At 38.1% G+C, this 18,711-nt stretch overlaps 2 protein-coding genes and 1 pseudogene across 2 annotated transcripts; 1 reads left to right on the top strand and 2 right to left on the bottom strand.

Annotated features, from left to right (window-relative positions):
* Positions 1-1,385: 1,385 nt before the first annotated feature.
* Positions 1,386-7,981, bottom strand: LOC146455976 (uncharacterized; annotated as a pseudogene).
* Positions 7,982-10,587: 2,606 nt separating this feature from the next.
* Positions 10,588-14,549, top strand: LOC146455977 (calcium release-activated calcium channel protein 1-like). The gene is made up of 2 exons (XM_085093550.1): positions 10,588-10,824; positions 11,855-14,549. The coding sequence occupies exons 1-2, from the start codon at positions 10,708-10,710 to the stop codon at positions 12,371-12,373; spliced, it is 636 nt and encodes a 211-aa protein (XP_084949676.1). The 5' UTR covers positions 10,588-10,707; the 3' UTR covers positions 12,374-14,549.
* On the bottom strand, positions 12,733-18,648 carry LOC146455978 (MORN repeat-containing protein 3-like). Its single transcript, XM_085093549.1, has 5 exons — positions 18,441-18,648; positions 17,491-17,642; positions 16,772-16,931; positions 15,859-16,043; positions 12,733-14,620 (listed from the first exon to the last, which is right to left on the bottom strand). The coding sequence occupies exons 1-5, from the start codon at positions 18,583-18,585 to the stop codon at positions 14,552-14,554; spliced, it is 711 nt and encodes a 236-aa protein (XP_084949675.1). The 5' UTR covers positions 18,586-18,648; the 3' UTR covers positions 12,733-14,551.
* Between the last annotated feature and the right edge of the window lie 63 nt (positions 18,649-18,711).

Raw genomic sequence — 18,711 nt, forward strand, 5'->3', positions numbered from 1 at the left:
TCTGCAAATTTTGCTGACTCTTGATAATTTAAGAGCGATTTTGAATTCCAAAAACCTCTTATGAAGGATTTCCATACATGTACACTGTACCGTATTCCTATTCCAGAATATGGTCAATCAAACACGCCCTAAGTTTATAAGATTTGTAACTACTGTATATTTACTGAATGGTTCCAATCTTAATTTTAGACTGCCTGAAAACCGGCTATACAGGAAATATCATTAGTGATAGCTATAGCAATACATTCAAAAAAGCAATACATTCTACAATGAAAGAACTTGGCCCTTTTTGTTTCCTAGAGGGCTTTTAAAAATCCTTGGTACGACTTCTTGCATCTGAACATTCATAACAGTGGTATGTAGTTGTTGCATATACAAATTGTAACAGAAATAGATGCTGCAAAATAAAATAATTTTGTCTTGTGCAAATTGCATGAAATAGAAAAAAGCTACAAAAATACAACTACAACTCTATGATAAAAGATTTAAAAATGTTATGTATAAAAGAAAAAAGCCTACTAAATGCAAAAATGCAATAAAAATGTTAAATGAAAAGGATACCATTTTAAGTTTGTCTTCAGTATTTGCACTTCTGGTATCAAGTGGAGTGCATCCTAGAGCTTAAGTGGAAATTAAGAATTGACATGCACAGTAATAGGCCTTGTGCATCCCAGAACCATTATTGCATCTGCCACTTAACTTTCATACATCTAGTCAGACCATCAACATGTTACATTCTTGCAAGCTGCCATCTGCTCAGGGTACACTGACCACTGAGCTGGCATCTGCCGGCAATTGCTTGGTGGCTGCCATTTTCTCACACCACATAAATTTAAGAGCTGGCATCTGCCACTCAACTTTCATACATCTAGTAACACCATCAATATGACGTTATTGCCAGCTGCCATCTGCTCAGGGTCAACCACTGAGCTGGCATCTGCCAGCAATTAACTGGTGGCTGCCATCTGCTCACACCACAAAAATTTAAGGGAGCTGGCATCTGCCACTCTACTTTCACACATCAAGTCACACCAGATTACAGCAAATGGATTATGCTTATCAGTTAGGACATCAACACACCTCTCAGCTGTTGTTCAGATTCAGTTTGCCTCACAATGTCAGTAAGCTCCACAGCACTATCAAAAGTTGTCCATACCAAGGGACTATGGTTAGATGGGGCACTCTGCCAATCTTGAATGTAGACAGGAGTGTCACATACAGGAGGTAGCTGAACATCATCTCCCAAAAGTACTACTAGCTGTTTTGCTTGACAAGCAAAACTAATAATCATGACTGTAATGTATGGTTTACACATATCAGAATGCTGGCTGTAACAGAAATATTGAAAACTAGCTTGGATCAAATTACATTCACAGAAAGAATAATCACTTGTAATTGAGGATGTATACAGCATGTGAGAGCAAACATCCCTGTGGTGTTGCTGGCGGGTCGTCACATCTAACCAAACCAATGCCGTGGTTTTTCACTTGGAGGCCATCATAAAAATACCACCCCAATGAAGGAACAATTGGTTTTGATAACTTAATTGCACATGTGTAGTGTCCTCCATCCCAGTATGTGACTGTTCGGAGATAATACCTTTAAAAATAAAAAGAAAAAGAAAGATGTTTGTACAAGGCTGTTAAAATTCATGTCTGTACCAGGGCTTCTCTTGTACACTGTGTGACATTGAAATTTACCCTTAGAGGATATAGGCTTGGTTTAATAAGCATGATACAGGGTTAGGCTTATTTGAAACAGGAAGGTTAACCTATTTGCTATTAATGCTTCTTATATACATGTATGTTTAGTACAATGTTATAAATGCTGGTACAGAAACTGGCCTTATGGTAAATTTCCCTTTCCTTGCAGAAAAATGGAGAAAGTTGGTATGAAACAGAATTTCTGGCAGACAAATTTGTTAAAGGTACAGTATACCATAAACACTTTGACATCATGAGCTCCTCTATCAAACTAAGAAATTTATTTTACACTTAAAATTTCAGTTAATGTAAATAATTGTTAATCCTAGTACGAGCATTTAACTATTAGCACAGGGTAACATGGAACTTGATCAGTGTTTTCCTGGGCAAAAAGTTGACTGTTGTGGAAAAATGAATAGACTTGTTATCTAACCATCTGATCTGTTGTCCTGTGTATTCCCTCCAATTCTTCCATCTGATGGTCCTTGTTTTCAAAGGCAGTTTACTGCTGGCATTTTGGAAATTCTACTCATTTCCATTCTATGCTGCCCTCCACGAAAACTCTAATTAGGAATGTTGGGTAGACAATCACTGCCAGTTTATTGCAACAAGCTCATGTTATTTGGAAGTTAGCTGTGCAATGGATTATTCAATTTGAAGAGTTCTTGTCCTATCAGTCAGGGCCTTACTAGTGTCCTTGATTTTATGACATCATAACAGAGTTTGAGTACAATCTCATTTGTTTTTTCCAGGGCTACTGTGTTGGGCGTAATGATGCTAACTTTAATCTTAGCAACACTGAAGCAATCCCCTGCCTAGTGTTTCTGAGGATATTTCAGAGGTCAGAAAATGGATTTAAGTTAAATTTTCAAAATCACCGCAGTACATGTACATGTATACAGCTGTTGAAACAGAGGGCCATCAGAAAGAAGAATTGGGGGAGTCTACAACAGAATGAGAAAAAAGAAATTGAATCAAAGGCACAGGACATCAAATGCAATGGTAAGAAGATAATTTTCTTGAAGTGTCAATAACAGTCAGGCTTTTTTTTCTGAGACAACACTGGTCAAATTCATTTTCCCACTGCTCTTGATTCAACTGTACCCAAAACATAATGGAAGCATTGTCACATGTCAGGCTGTATGGCTAGAACTTTAATAAGAATTTACTATACTTGTTTGAAGATGATGGTGGAAATTCCAGCTCTGATGGAAGGTCACAAGCATCTTTGATGAAACCCTTTCTGCAATGATAGTCAATGTTTAAAGGGAGAACTAATGGAGTTCCATTGACAAAATATCTTGGACCGAATGTGCGGATACCATTACAGTGGTGGTGGATCCTGAGAATTACAAAAAAAGCAGTCAGTCAAGGGTCCTCACTCGTGTGTGAGAAAGTGGTCACTCTTTTGTATTGAAATCCAAAATATAACTCCAAATAACCTCTTGGCACAGACAAGTCCTGTTATCAAATCATAGCAATAATATTAATTTACTTTTTCACCAAATTGTTAAATGAGAAACTTAACTTGTTACTTTTATTGATAATAAATGCAAACAACCTACAATTTTGGTAAAAAAGTAAAATGTGAATTCTGACTTTTAGCTATTTTCTATGCCAAAACAGAGCTTATTTGGTGGAGCCAGTTCAAGACTAAAAGGTCACTTAGTATGAGTCTTCTGCATAAAACCCTTCTGTCATTGTATCATATCAGAACAGACTTTCTATATAATTTAGGTGGTTATACATAAAAAAATAGTTATAAAATAAAACCTATCTCCATTTTTATGCCAAATTGGTGAAGTTGGCTGGACACGAAACTGTTCTTCGTGTATAGAAGTAGTCCAATTTTATTCAATGCGACTGTATTTTGTATTAATATTTTTAGAATATATTATTGTAACATTACATTCAGGCCGTTTTTTAACTTGTCCCCTTTATTATAAGTGACTGAAAATAGAGAAGAGTTTTTAGGCAGTATTACTATACTTGTTCTCTGTAGTTCCATCTGGTTGCTTGGACTGTGTACGAACATGCAACACTTGTGTTGTGCCTGCTGGTAAAGGACCTCTCCATTCTCTCATACACCTCACATTAGGGCTTCTGTACCACTGGTGAAGCATTGCTTCTAGGTAAGTCTGCTGGTTTGGTTTCGGTGCAACTAGTGAACTGCAACACAGTTATTTAAACCCAGTTAACATTGCAGACTCTGATATTATGGGCCTCTTGTAAGAATAAAAATGTTCCATACATCACCAATATTATTGACCAATAATTCTTTTTAGTGTTTGGAATGAATGATCGAAATAAATGTATACTTTTTGGTATGAGGATAGGCCCTCCAGGATCCCAATATCAAAACATAAACCCTGCCTAACCAAGTTTAATATAACTTCCACTCAGGAAATTATATGAAACCAACTTGTGTTTGGATTTTTTACTTGAGACCATCGGCTATCTTTAATTTAAAGGGTTGGGGGTCGGATGGCTTATGTAACTGCCATATTGCTGCTATGAAGAGTTCCTAATCATGATATGTTGGAAACTTTAATTACCACAGAGAAGTAGTTTTGACCCCTTTTTTCTTTTTAAAAGTTTTTCAAGGCTTTTAAGTCAAAACCACATTTGGCAAGTCGCATGATCAGAGCAGAAAAAGACCTTAAAGTCAAAGGCGAACGTGTGGAAATTGAAAATATTGCCAATATAGTTAAAGATCGCCAAGGTGCAATATACCATCCTTTAAAATCCCCTACCAACAACGCTTTCTTGTAGTAAGTTAGACCCCCTCATATACATGTAAAGGAACAATGATAGTTACTATGATATCTAAATAACTAGATATGCATAAATAAATAATGCTGGAAATGTGTCCATACTTTAATGCAATGGGTCCTTTGGAGCTGAAACAAAGATTGGCTGCTGGACAAGTTGGATTGGTGCACTTAGAGTCCACTGCATTGGCGGTGAATTCTCGAAGCGCTATGAAGAATCGCTCGTCTTCTCCCCCCCAGACGTTGACTTGTTTGCGTGCTAAGTCTATACCAAGGTTGATTTGAGTTAGCCAGATGAGTTTTCCTGTGACCCACTGTTGATTCGAGAACATTTGATGGACAGATAACAGGGTTCGGGCTCCCTCATAGGGCAGATTTGAAAAGGCCTTGAGAAAATCAGAGTTGGAAGAACAGAGTAAGTGAAACGTGGTCAGCAAATTGTCAATGGGACAAGAGTTGATAATCTCAATGTTTCGGTCCTTGTGTGAAAAATGCCCTCCCCATGTTGGTACAGGAACCGTAGGCATTGATGCAGAGTCTTTTGCCATTTTTTTCCGTTTTGTGTTTATTAACGTTGAAATTTTTCGTTTAACCCTTTCAAAGGTTTCTCCAGCCAACCTGATGTCACTTTCCAGAAGATGTTTTATCTGGCGTTCTGTTGGTTTCTCGCCACATTTTTCTACGAATTCTGCAATGGCTTTTTCAGCTCTAAAATTAAACCGACGACCAGACATTGGTGCGCGATTTCCTTTCTTTTCGGGCATCTGATGGCCCTGTTTGGATTCTGGAGCTGGCTGTCGGTGTACGCTTGGACCTACGGTACTGGGGTTGTATTTCGGCCACGATCTAATTTCAGCGTTTAATCGGCGAGAGCTCTCCTCGACATCCTTTTCACTTCCGCCTGGTAGCCCAGCTTCGTCTTCATCACTACTATCTTGTGCATTCGCCGAAGGATTGGTTGCGGCCTTGACTTCTGTTGGCGACTGTGAGAACATGGCCTGTTTTGCTTTGCGCGCATTTTCACGAACACGACAGCGAATACCCTCTTGACACGTTGGGCATGTCGAGTTTGAAACACATGCTACGTGGAATGAGTGGCCACATCCTTGAAATACTCGCCAATTAGGATCTCGCCGCTCACAGTTGGGGAAGTCGCATTCCCTAAGAGGATCAGGCTCAGACTCTTCATTTTGGGATAGGTGAAATCCGCATGGAAGTACCTTATCAGAGACAGCTTTTTTTCCGAACAGAAAAGGCAGCATCCACTCCCGCTTCTCTCCAACTGTAGGTTTAGTTGCGTAGCTGCTGTGAGGTTTATTGATAATGTTTTCGAAGATAGTTTTTAGAACTTCTGCAGCCTTCAGTTTGGATGATTTCAGTTGGTTTCGAGAAAGTAAGAAGTTCTTTGGAGGCAGAAAAGTTTGTCTAAAATTTTCCTGGCGTTGTTTCGATGCAAAGATGGACCGGCAAGTTTTGGTTATCTGTTCAGGTGTGCTGTGAGGGGACGTCTGATCGCGAATTATAGAATGAAAGTATTCCACTGGATACTCAGTAAAGGCCAGAAGAGAGTTACGAAAGGTAGCGAGGAGTGGATGCCCTATTTTTTCCCAGTAGAGAAGACTCGAAAGGAATACAAGAGGTGACTTGTCGTAGTGGTGACGAGCGAAGCAAAAAAACATCAGCCAAATCCTCTTCAGAGCAGAAACGTACAACGTAAAGTTATTGGAACGAAAAATCACTGCGTAAATTGTTAGCACTAGTGGAAGATAGTTATCAAGAAAATTAACCAGAGTTAAAAATTGAAGGTCCTTGCACTTGTCACCAAAGGCAGCCATGATGCTCTCGCGTATGAGGCTCCACCCGCCGTATGTGAGCTCTAAAGTTAATGAAACTCTCCAAGGAAAAGAATTATCCGCAAGGGGCTTGGAATTAACAAATATAGACTTATAAATGTCACGTAGAAGTTCGAAAAAGACTTTAAAAACGTTTTCTTGGCCGTTTAAGGATACGTGAAGTGGGCCAAGAAGAGGTACTAGACTTGAACGGACAGTAGCATTAGTTTTTGATGAGTACACAATTCGTCTTGGGTAAAATTGGGCAGGCCAGTCACCGGGTTGGGGAAGCACAAAACGCTCACAGTAATACCGCATGTTTGTTGCCATAACGATGTCTATAGCTTTCCTAAAATCTGTTTCTCTTTGCAAAGGCAATTGTACGCAGTCAATTAGTATTGTATCGTTCATTTTTCGCATTTTCTTTATTTGTGTGTCAACGGCATAGTCATGTGTTCTGAGGCGTTCTTCCTCATATAGTGGGTCGAAAAAGTTACTCGCGATCCAGGGTGCATTTTCTTCACAGCATTGAACGAAGGTGCTAAAGCACAAGTTTTTAACTTCTTCGTTCGACGACATGTTTCTTACCAGATCTTCCTCAATAATACCTTAAGGGTTGTTCACCGGTCTCTCAATATCACGTTCCACTGCTTCTACGTCGAATTTCTTTAATAGAATCGTACACATTTTGTTCGCTTGGGACGTTCCTTTGATGGGCCGCTTTTTCGTGTGCACATTTGTGTAGTCGTCTATGTTTATTACCAGTAATCTTTTCTGCTTTATTGCAAGATCAATCCACTCGTTCACAATTTTATGATGCTCTGATGAATCTTTCGCTTTGATTAGCTGATACTCGCGATCGCTCATTGATGTGCCAAGTATCCTTTCTGTGTTTAGAATGTTAGTTGATAGTCCTGACCGTACAAGTAGTTGTCCATGGTCATGTTGAAAGTCGTTGCATTTTTGTGATAATCCGTAGGTCAACAGATTTAAAATTGCAACTGTACGTTTTTTGTTTAGTTCCTTCCTTTGTTTTGAATGCCGCCTTGATGTCATAGCGTTTAATATTGCGTTGAATGCCTCCTCTGCTTTACATTCCTTGCAAACGCGTTTGAACGCAGTAGGCTCGTAATTGGGAACACTTCCCTTTGACTTGATCTTAAGTAGATGGGTTTTAAGATTTTCGACCCCAGAAGAAAGCGATTGACGATCACATAGTTCGGGAATTCCTTCCGCCTTGTCTGCCTTGGTTTTTGTCTATGTGTCAAAATAAATAAATAAATAAAAAATAAAATAATAAATAAATAAATAAAACAAAGCCAAATTGAAAACAGTTAGATTTAGCTTGCGGAATTTGTTTACCTTCAATCTTAGCCAATCATACGGGGGTGGGGGGGGGGGGGGGAGGGACCCTCCAAGGGTATGATGTCTCTTCCCCAAGCCCCTCAGTGCCCTCACCCTTTAACATGTTCATGGACAAAGACTAATCACCGTGTGTGATATCTCGTGTCTGTTATTGCGCTACCCAGTATGTCTTTCCCCTCCGAAATTCCCACAAACTAGAACTTCAAAACAGGACCTACAGTCCCCTCTGTCAAAGTTACAACCAAAAAGCAGCTGGATCCATGGCCCTGTTTTAGGGCATTTAGTTCAAAATGATGACAAAGTAATAAAACATTTTATTTCGGCTATGAAATTCCCGGATTTGTCGTTTCTTGTCTTTGTTGTTTTGAAACATATGTGCCCGGCGCGTCCTCGCTTCAGCGGGAAAATGACAATGAATGATTGACAGACTCCTCACCCGGACTTGTTGCTGGTTCATTCAGAGCAACGCAGCGTTCTGTCGTCTCAAGTTTTTCTTTCTCGTCGTTTCTTTTCGAAAAAAAAAAAAGACGAATAGGCCCTCGAAAGTATCTGAACACGCATTCTGTCGTATCTACGTGTTCTTTTTTGTTAAACTTTAAAAACGACGTATTTTTTTAAAGGATGTTCGTCAGAAAACGGATGCACCGTAGATACTACAAAAACGCTTTTTCAGGTAAGCTAATCGTCTGGATTCTTAATAAGATTACTGTCCGGCTTTTTGTGGGACCTAAACCCCTTTCTTTCAGCAAAAGATTTCCTGAAAACCTGTTAAGACGACCATTGCGGGAATATTTACTCTTACGTAAGTAGTCAATATTCTTCTTTCCTAGTTTGATAACTGCTCAAGTAGTTTGGAACGCTACGTTCATTCGGCAGTTAAGCCTTACATCTTAAGGCATAAGCTTTAAGGTAAATTATTTTAAATTCAAATTTCCGAGATGGATCATTCCCCTTCATACAACAAATTCCACATGTAGCTTAATTTTTTCGCTACCGAGTTCAAGCTAAATATATTTTTGGTTTCAACTAGTGTGTTCTAAATCGCGTTCGATAAATAAACTATCCTTCGATAAACAGATTTGGTTGTGACACAAACCAAAAACTTATGTTTTTGCGGCCTTTCCACGAGCACTACCCATTAGATCAAATCAATCATGCATTGGGAATATGTTAACAAAACTGGGTAACTGACAGAAAAAGTGCATCTCTCACAAAGGCACTCAATGGTTCATTTCGGTGGATATCTTTTCGGAAGGCTTTAATTGCATCCGATTTTCTTATTTAGATGTCAGTTAGAAAATCATTTCAGTCTTAATTCTGCAAAACAATGGTGGCCCAAATTTGCGTAAATAATTCCATTCGTTTTCGGAGGGACAAATATGTCGATTATACAAGTGGCAAAAAAGGTCGGCACAGTAACGACTTTCCTATAAATTCGCGTATAAATTTTTTAAGCACGAATCGACCCAAACAGATCAAACTGAATTAGTTTCACAAACTTGTCTTATAACGCTGCAAAACGATGCGGGAACACAGGAGACAAGAGCTTAAGTATTTGCTTATATGTTGTCGTTGGGTTGCCCTGAATCCAGCTTTCAAACGAGCGACTTCCACTTATCCGGACATGGGTACGCAAGACGAAAATAAACAACTAACAAGAGCGTGTTCTCGATCTTCAAGTTTATGTGGAGGAATACTACTGTGTTCGCTGTTACAGCTGAATCTACTTGCATGGATTCCGTTTGACAGGGTTTTGCCAACCAACCAAAAGATTTTAGACAACAAAATAAAAGCAAAACTAATAAATAACTTCCGAAAGTCTTTTCATCCAACAAAACAGTTTCGACGAAATTTCATGCGAATTTTGGAGGCAAATTTGATCTATGGAACAGACAGAGCGGGAATGAAGACCTGGACGATAATTAAATTATTTATCGAAAGAAACAAAAGGCAGCGAGTAGTACGGGGATGGTATATATTTTTTCTAGTGTATTGACTACGGATTTCGGAAAAGTCACTTTGTGAGGCGTCTAATTGGCGGATACATGGATTTATTTACCGTATAGAATGAAATCTGAAAAAAAATGTCTCCAGCGTAATGATATTATACGCCCATTTTTAGGAGTTTTTCCTTCAAAAATTATTCCATGTTTTATAGAAATAATATTTTAAAAGTATTAGAATGAGGTCTTATTTAAACTTAATTGGATATGTCTAAGAAATAATTGTCTGTAAACATGGCAATGCCATGAAAAAATCTTGACACGCACAATATGCAAAGACAATATGGCATCTAGGTTTCGCCGGTAAAAGTAGTTGTAACTTCAGTTAAAAGATAAAAAGTACTTACCAGTTTCCCTTGATAACAACGTCGGCATATCTGGCCTTCACCACCGCTTTTAAAATATCGCGAGGCCCTCGTCGCTCCACATTTACAGCAAAATCCTCGCTGCTTGCAATTCACAACATGGTCACAAATAAAAAGTGCAAGCAAAACAAGAAAAACCTTGAATTTGTTCATCTCTCTTTTGTGTGCTTTTGTTGTTGTTGTTGTTTTTTTTTTTTTGTTTGTTTGTATTTTTGTTTGGTTTTGCTATTGGATTTTTTTTACACACCGGCGACACCGCAGTTGAAAAACTGATTGAAAAAATGTAACAACAATAGATGACAATCGCGAAATTGTTGAGTGTTGCAAATCCGTAGTGCAGAAAAATGTTGCGGACCGCGACTTAAAATTTCCCGCCAGTGCTGCACGCCGTGCGCGCTCATCCATGTCACGTGATAGCGCGATAACCAATCAGACATTTTTCGCCAGTGAACGAGATTGCTCGAGATGTGCAGAGCGTATGCGCAGTAAGCATTCGTGTCGACAACCTCCAAGAATAAAGTGGATTGGGTCAGCGGATGTCACCTGAAACAATATGGCGACTACCGAGTGACGGTGTTTGTTCCGGTTTGTACCACAAAAAAGCTGTTATTATCAATGCGTTTATCAACACATAGGTTTGTTCCGTCCATAAATAAGATCAGCATAACATGAAGCACGCAGATGAAGAGTCTGCACAAAAACTAACCGTCAGAAGACTCTTTCTAACGCGGGGAAAACTGAAAGCTTCTAGTCGCACCTCTGCTCTGATGTCAGGATTTGCAATGGTAATTATATATTTTCCTTATTTTGTTTTTATAAAACGTTGGGCGATTCTTCTGCAGTGCAAAAAGAAGTGTATACTTTATACACAAGGCATTTAGGCGCTCAGTTCGACTGCTAGGATTATTAAATGTGTATGTAAACAAGTAAAACTACTTGATCCTCTTCGGAATTGCCTTTGTTTACTTATAGAAAATGAGATTATCTTTGGGAATCTTTGGTCAACGAGTTCTTCAGGATTAGTTAGCTCGCTTGGATGGTGTACGGTGGAACAGAGACGCCTTTTAAACATGGCCTGGTTGTTTTTCAAATTTTATAACAAACTGGTCGGCTCTCATTCCATTTGAATTTGTTGCTGAAAAGAGATGTAATCCGGACGACATGCATTTAAAATAATCTGTGATCAGGCTGTCATTATTGTTTTGTTTGAAGGGACATAGAGGGAGTATGATTGCAGGTTTCATTGACTTTGCAATAGCTGTATTGGTTTATGTTTTGAATGTGCCAAACTTAAGATTCAAATTGGTGCTTTAAAACCTGCTCAAGATGAAATGAAAAATTCTTAAAATTGCTGATATACTATCTTCCTTTGTTTTACTCTGTTTATTTCACAAATTTGAGGCTTGCGAAACGGCTATTACCAAATAATGATCCAGTTTGGAACATCATTAGACTTCTGGCGTGAATGAAAAGCAAACAGACTGGACTGCCCAAGCAAACAGATTATGAACATATTTGCTAAAAATCTTATATGCTAACTATTTAATAAAATTAATATGCTACAATTTACTAAAAAACTTTCTATCAGGCAATCATCATCATCAGGATGATATGATGATGAATGTTCGGTTCCTTGTGTTTGTAAAAATTTTTAGGCATTCGTTTTTAGCCTTTTAATAGCATTTTTCAACCAGATGGTATTGCTTAATTCATGTAGGACTACACATGAAGTAGAAAAATGATAAACAATTGTTTCAGACAATCAGCTTGCCCCGCAGGATTAGACAATAAAAGCAAACTCTGTTTAATTTTCAGGTAGCAATGGTTGAAATTCAGCTGGAGTCTGGCATTCCAGAAGGGCTGCTGATAGCATTCAGTGTGATGACCACAGTTCTTATCTCAGTACATGTCTTCGCACTCATGATATCAGTCTGTATTTTGCCGAACATTGATGGCATTGCAAATATCCATCAACAGGGAGCCCAAGTTGTAAAAGATTCACCGCATGAAAAACTCCACACACACATCGAGATTGCATGGATATTCTCCACAGGTCTTGGGACACTTCTCTTTTTAGCAGAGATTGCGATTCTTTGTTGGGTCAAGTTCTACTTGTTCAGCCAAAAAGCAGCTATTGCAGCATCTGTGGTGCTAGTGCCAGTGTGCATTGTGTTTGTTTGGTTTGCCATTCATTTCTATCGATCTCTTGTTCAGCACAAGTATGAACGATCATTTCAAGGAATTGAGGAACTTCAACAGATTGCAAACCAGTTACACCCAGAGACAGGAACAAGCACACCTGTGCCTAGTCCATTACCAGCTCAAAGGGTTTAATATAAACAAGTCTTGTGTTGTTTAAAGTGTCTATTCCTGTGACACCCCTCTCTACCTTCTTGGGTGAACAAGCTTCTAATTAAAAGCAATCATTGGAAATGAAATCATTTTTGAGATAGCACAAGTCAGGGTTTATTCCAGAGTGCAGTGTGGGCGGTGGGAATATTGCAAATGAAAAATATATTGCCGCATAAATTTTGCAGAAGTGTGTGACTGCAAACTGGTGCACAAGTTTTGCGAAGGAAAGCTATGTTCCTGTTTTTATTTTGAAATCAATCTCTACTGTATATCTAAAAGTGCTGTTACCAAAATTATTTAAATATTATTCTGCTATAAAGCGACTTACAGGAAGTTTGTGATCATGTCTCAAAATGTTTTTATTAAAAGCTGAAATATCTTGGGACCCTTTTCATAAAAAAGGTCCTCTAAAATTCCTGAAGGAGATCTAATGGACCCTTAGACGCCAATACATTCTAGAATAAACCCTGAGGAGTGCAGCCATACCCAACCAAAACGGGCTGAGGAAGTTTTAGTAGAGAGGAAGAAGGGGGAAAAACAGGTGGGGCCCATGAGGAAGTGGGAAGAATTAACAAAGCAGAGACAGAGATGACAGCCACCAACAAAGTGGGAGAGAAAGGGGGAATTGGGAGGATACAGGGAGAAGTAGGACTTCCACACCACATTTTCTGTCACTCAGGAGGTGATAGTGAGAAAAATTGGGTTATAAGAAATTCACTTAGCTAACTGAACAAACAGGATTTCACTAAAAATGGTGTCATTTGTTTGTCACTTTTCATCATTTGCTCTATTACTTTTGCTGATTCAACACTCTTTCATCAACTTAATACTCTAGAATAGGTAACTGAGCATGCTATATGGCTATTAAGGCCCACTTCTCCCCTGGCCGGGGGAGGTTTACTTGTTCTCAGTACTCAGGAAGAGGAGTTAATAGAGAGAGCAACTACTGTGCTTACTACTTAATGGGTTCATATTATATACTTCTGTAAATTGCAGACCACGTTCTCCTATTAATAAACAAACTGACTGATGGTATGCCTCAGGTTTTGGTACTTTTTTTCATTTTCTAACATGGAAAGGAGGGTGGGTGGGGGCTTATTGACAAATCTGACCTTGAAACAGGCCAGGCTTGTTAGAGAGGGAGGCTTTAGGATGGTGCCTACTTTTGTTACTGCGCATACGTTCTGTGCATCTCGAGATACTCGGATTACCTATGGGTGGTGCCCACTAGTACAGGGATATTTTTGCGCGGTTTAAAAAATTAATATGTGGAGAAAGCAGAGCTTAGCAAGTGCTCTTGGTACCCAAAAAGAAAATTGGGGGTAGCCATGCATTTTTTGAGAGATAAAAAGGTTAAATTTGGAACAAAACGTCATACATTTCTTTGTATTTTACTTTTTGGATTTCAATAGCCCTTGCTTTCTGCGCATAGTCATAAATCAAACAAAAATACTTCTTTATTAGTAGGCACCGTCCTTAATAGAGAAAGGGATTTAATAGAGCTTTTACAGCATACATGGACTGGTGTTGTTTAACATAACACTATGACAAGGGGCTTTTGGACCACCAAAATGGGATTCATCATGGTTGGCATTATGTAGCAATAAACCTCAAAGAAAAAAATATTATTTAATATATTTAGGTGCAAATCTGGTTTTAACAAAGTTACGTAGAACATACTATCATACATTTCCTGTACACAAACTAAGTTATTACATCATTTACAGTAAGGGACAATGTAGAATATTTAAAAGTTTACAAAGTAACATAAACACATTTGCCATTACAAGCAGCAGAAATTTTTTCCATTATGTGCTGTAGAACCTCTTGGTTAACTCATTTCTGACAGATAGTTATTGAAACTATCTTATTGTGGAATCTCCATATATATTCCTTCAGGATTGTGGCAATTTAGTAATCAGCCAGTAGTGGTCATGTTGCGGTAGTGTAACAGGATATGACTGAGTTAATCTGCCTCATGTCTTCAGGACACTTCGGATTGTTTGTTTAAATTTGATGCCACATTTTCTGTTCATCATTCCATGATTTTTTTGGCAGTTGGTTCTTAACTACACATAAACACATTTTGGCTTTGTATGTACATTAATATTAAAAATAAACTAAGAGGGCTTAATAAATATGAGTTTGTGACATAAGAGATCATTGTTGTTCATCCAGAAATGTCTCTTCAGCTTCTTTGACTACTCCTTTTGTATCTTGAAGTTTACACTGGGATTAGGAAAAAACAACAAACCAAAAATTAGCCATATGAATGACAAAAGTGTGAGCTCTTTGATCTGATGTAATCATGTTACCACTTTAAGCCCAAGTATCTATAGGTGTTTCCATGACTACAGCAATGCATGTTGCCAGTTGGAGGAACTTTGTTTATGGCATTAAACATGTTTGATGATCATTCCCCTCATAACTCATTCAAGGACTTGTATGTTTGATGAACTTCCAATTAGAAGAGCTGTCTTCAACTACGGCTGAATGGTGATGTGAGATCACTAAGATGTAGTCAAAACTTGTGTACATACCCCCATAAGAACCTAGTCGATTAAAAACTTGTAGGCTAAAATTGAAGAGTTTGGAGCATAACCAACCTATAGTGAAAGATCGCTGTTGTTGTTTGGCTCAGATTTGCCAGATTTTTTGCATGTGGTTCTCAATTCCTTGAGATTTTTTGCTTTTGTACACTCTGTTTGGAGTAAAAACCCATGATTATGGGCAAGCTGTCCATTTTTATCATGAAACAGTAGATAAAACATCAAGACAACATAACGTTTTCTGAAGGAATTGAAGACCATGTTCATGAAAAGAATTCTACTGAACAACAAAAAGCAATCTAACAAGTACTAATTATAGGTAATGGCTATGCCCCAAGCCCTTGATTGCTGTTTGGATCCTCAATGCTTAATAACAGGTGGTAGCCTAAAACTGAAACAGGTCCTTATAAATATTTTGGAAAAATCCGTTGACCTCCCTGAAATTCTATATTCCAAAAGATTAAAATTAACCAAGTAGTTTTGGTTTACAAGCGACTGGTCAAAATGAGTAATGTGACGTAAGATGCCCCAACTACTAAATCTGACAAAATGATGATGCTCCCCCACTACAGGTGCGGATCCAGGGAACAAAGTGACCATTTTTCTGGCAAGGTTTAAGGGCATCAGAGAGCACATTTCCCTGGGAAATTTTCTTTTTTAATTCCTGAAAGTGCCATTTCTTGGGTTTTCTAGTCACACTGACAGGCATTTTCCATACTTTAAACCCAGGAATCTTTTTATTCTATAAAAAAGATCTATTTATTGTCAAAACTCTGACCGTTTTCTGTAAAACAGTGAAAACTGGTCTGGATCCGCGCTGGTATTGATTTACCCTATTCTTCACTCCAGAGTCGCTTCAATGCAATAAAAGGGTGTTTTTGCTTTCAGAATGTTACAGTAACTTTTCATACTACTGACCTCTGGTAAAGGGTACGTAGTTGGCTTTGGTGCCTCATGTCGACCAAAATCCTCCATTGTTCCACATTTTGGAATGTCATCACACCACACTCCAGTGTACATCTGCCCACGATCAAGGTAGAAAAACTTTCCCTTTCCATGTTTTTTGTTGTCTTTCCACTGTCCCTCATAACGATTTTCATTTGCTACAGGTCAGAAGCATTTGTGTAAAGAAATGATAGTATTTGGTAAACTAGTTAATCTAATACAACTGCACTTCAAGTTTACAAATACTTTGATTTTCAAAACCATGGTCACTTTGGATTTCAAAACTTAATGAATAAATCATTTCATTTTGCACTTATTGTTTGCACTTCCTTTTCTCAGCTATGATAACAGTATTTATATTTAAGACGTGCGAGAATTGACTACCTCTTCCAGGCACCACTTTCCCCAGCAGTTTGGTAGGTTGTTTCCAATAGATTGACTACAGTGTAGTATTACTATTTTCAAGCAGAGTTTTAAAGTAGTGTTACAACTGCACCTTTTAATAACATGCGGACTCTGACATCATTTTTTATTAAATAATTATTAATAATGTATTTTTCCAGTTGAAGGCTATTTGGAAAATCCATGTCTTTTTTTAAAAAAATTTAAACTAATTAAATATTTTGAATGAAGCCTTTAAAAGTTAAAAATAATTTATTATGAGGTCAAAACTTTCACCCTTACAAAAATCAAGTGGTCAGGAATTCTCAATTTTGAAGACTTTTTAGAAACAGGGGGTCAGGGGCAAATTTTGGTATCCTTGGGATTGCCAGGAATCTCAAAACATACTGGTTTGTGAAGCATAGGTGTCCAATGAATGAACGTCACAGGAATGCCAACACAAGATTAAATTAAATAGTTTGTTTATTTTTAAGAAGACAATTACCTAGCCTAAGCATGCCCTCCCCATTTCTCATGTCATTGTACCACTCGCCCTCATAAACTGCGCCATCAGCATAATACATTCTTCCCCAGCCACTGCGTTTATCTGCATACCACTCTCCTTCATAATATTCATCGTATGAGTAGAAGTTTGTTCCATAACCCTTGGAATAAAAAACATTTAATTAATCAGAGACTCAATAATAACAATTACCGGTAAGCAATAACGGTAATGCTTGCATAGGGACGATTATTTTTTATGTAAATAAATACATGTAGCTAATTAAAAGTCATGTATAATTATGTGTAAAAAAAAAAATAATTAAAAAGAAATTATAATAGCCTGGTTTACAACTGCAATGTAAGCACAAATGCAAATAAATTTATTTACAGCTGTATGTGCCCAGTCAAGCATAAGCAATTTTCACACATGCAACTTGCAAATCTGTGCAAATGCCTGTGCACGTAGAGTGGTTCTCCAAGATGACAGATAGTCAGTAGCTCACAAATGACTTGCTTGCACTTGCTTCCAGCAATGTTCATAGACCGTGAGACAAATGTACTTTAAACACAGATGCAAGTTGAGTCCAAGAGAAAAGAGCAAAGAGCATGAAACATTTACGTTTTATTACAAACTGTCATTTTTTTCAAATCAAAAATAAAACAATGTTGTTTACAATAATATTGTCTGGCAGCACCACAGTCACAGATACATGTACTTACATGTCTTTTGTCATTTTTCCATCCTCCAGAGTACACTTTTCTGTATCCCGCTCCTTCTGAAACACTGTATGTACCAAACCCACAACGACGGTCATCTTTCCAGTCTCCATCATAAATAGCCCCAGACTTCTTCCATATCATTGTACCCTTTCCTTTGAAAAATAATGTTAATTGAAAATTAATTACTGAAAATGTTAATTTGATTACAATCTAAAGATAGTGGGGTCCTTAAATTACATGTACGTGGAGATGCCATGGGGAACACTGTGTGAAATGTTAATGCCTCAGAATTTTGGTCTGAGGTTTGTTGGTCTGCAGCTACCCTTAATATTGTATCGTAATTTTCATGCACCAGTCTGCCAGTCATTGACAAAAATTATGGCCCCATTTATTCAGCTGGGTACAGAGAAAGCATTTTAAAGCAAATTGTACTCTAACTTAAGAGTACAGCATAGACAAAGATCTGCTTTTAATAAACTGACGGTGAGGGAAGCCCTGTAAACCAGCTAGGCATTGTGGTAATGACTGTGGTGCAAATAATTATTGCAAGGGTTTCCCTGCGGTAACTCCCGAACCTTTTCACCACAATCACCACTACAAGGAAGAACGGCAAATACACAAGCTCCGAGTCACGTAATTTATTCTTACCTACTAACTGCACATAAAAAGGCTTTACTGAAGTTTAATTATACTAATTTAAACCACAATCATTGATATTAACTCTTGAAAGCAGTTGACCTGCAGATCAGCTGGTTAGTAATATAGTTTCCACGAAAGCAAAGTTTTAACCGTGCAGATCGACGCATAATGAGCGGTCGTGTCATAAAGTTTACTTCAAGAGAGCACTAATTTTACTGTACAAGTAAAACGATAGCTGTGACTAACTCTGCAATTTTATGTCAAATTTTCTCTCAACGGAAAATGGAATTCGAACGTGTGTATGTACTAACCATTCTTTTTGTTGTCATCCCACTCGCCCGTGTACCGATCGCCGTTAACTGAATAAACTGTGTGATGGACCCCCTTCTTCTGAGCTTTGTAGTCCCATTCTTTCCACAAGGGTTCACATTTCTTTGGTTGTTTAGTTATAGGCATTTCGCCGGAGATAAACTCTGCCTGCTCCGCAAATTAGGTGATTATTTACCGTCTGTAACTATGGGCAGGCTAGGTTACTGAGCAAATGGATGGTTGCCACTTGGTTGTGTAAGCCTACACAAATCG

This window comes from Pavona decussata, unplaced genomic scaffold (genome assembly GCF_977016875.1).
Source record: "Pavona decussata unplaced genomic scaffold, jaPavDecu1.1 SCAFFOLD_262, whole genome shotgun sequence".
NCBI classification, from domain to species: domain Eukaryota; kingdom Metazoa; phylum Cnidaria; class Anthozoa; order Scleractinia; family Agariciidae; genus Pavona; species Pavona decussata.

Excerpts from the sequence above, each read along its gene's own strand:
- LOC146455977 (XM_085093550.1), top strand. The coding sequence starts at position 10,708 with ATGAAGCACGCAGATGAAGAGTCTGCACAAAAACTAACCGTCAGAAGA. Across the intron at positions 10,825-11,854 it reads TGATGTCAGGATTTGCAATG|GTAGCAATGGTTGAAATTCA; the intron begins GTAATTATATAT and ends TTTAATTTTCAG.
- LOC146455978 (XM_085093549.1), bottom strand. The coding sequence starts at position 18,585 with ATGCCTATAACTAAACAACCAAAGAAATGTGAACCCTTGTGGAAAGAA. Across the intron at positions 16,932-17,490 it reads GGAAAAATGACAAAAGACAT|GGTTATGGAACAAACTTCTA; the intron begins GTAAGTACATGT and ends TTTTATTCCAAG. Across the intron at positions 16,044-16,771 it reads GGAGGGCATGCTTAGGCTAG|CAAATGAAAATCGTTATGAG; the intron begins GTAATTGTCTTC and ends TCTGACCTGTAG.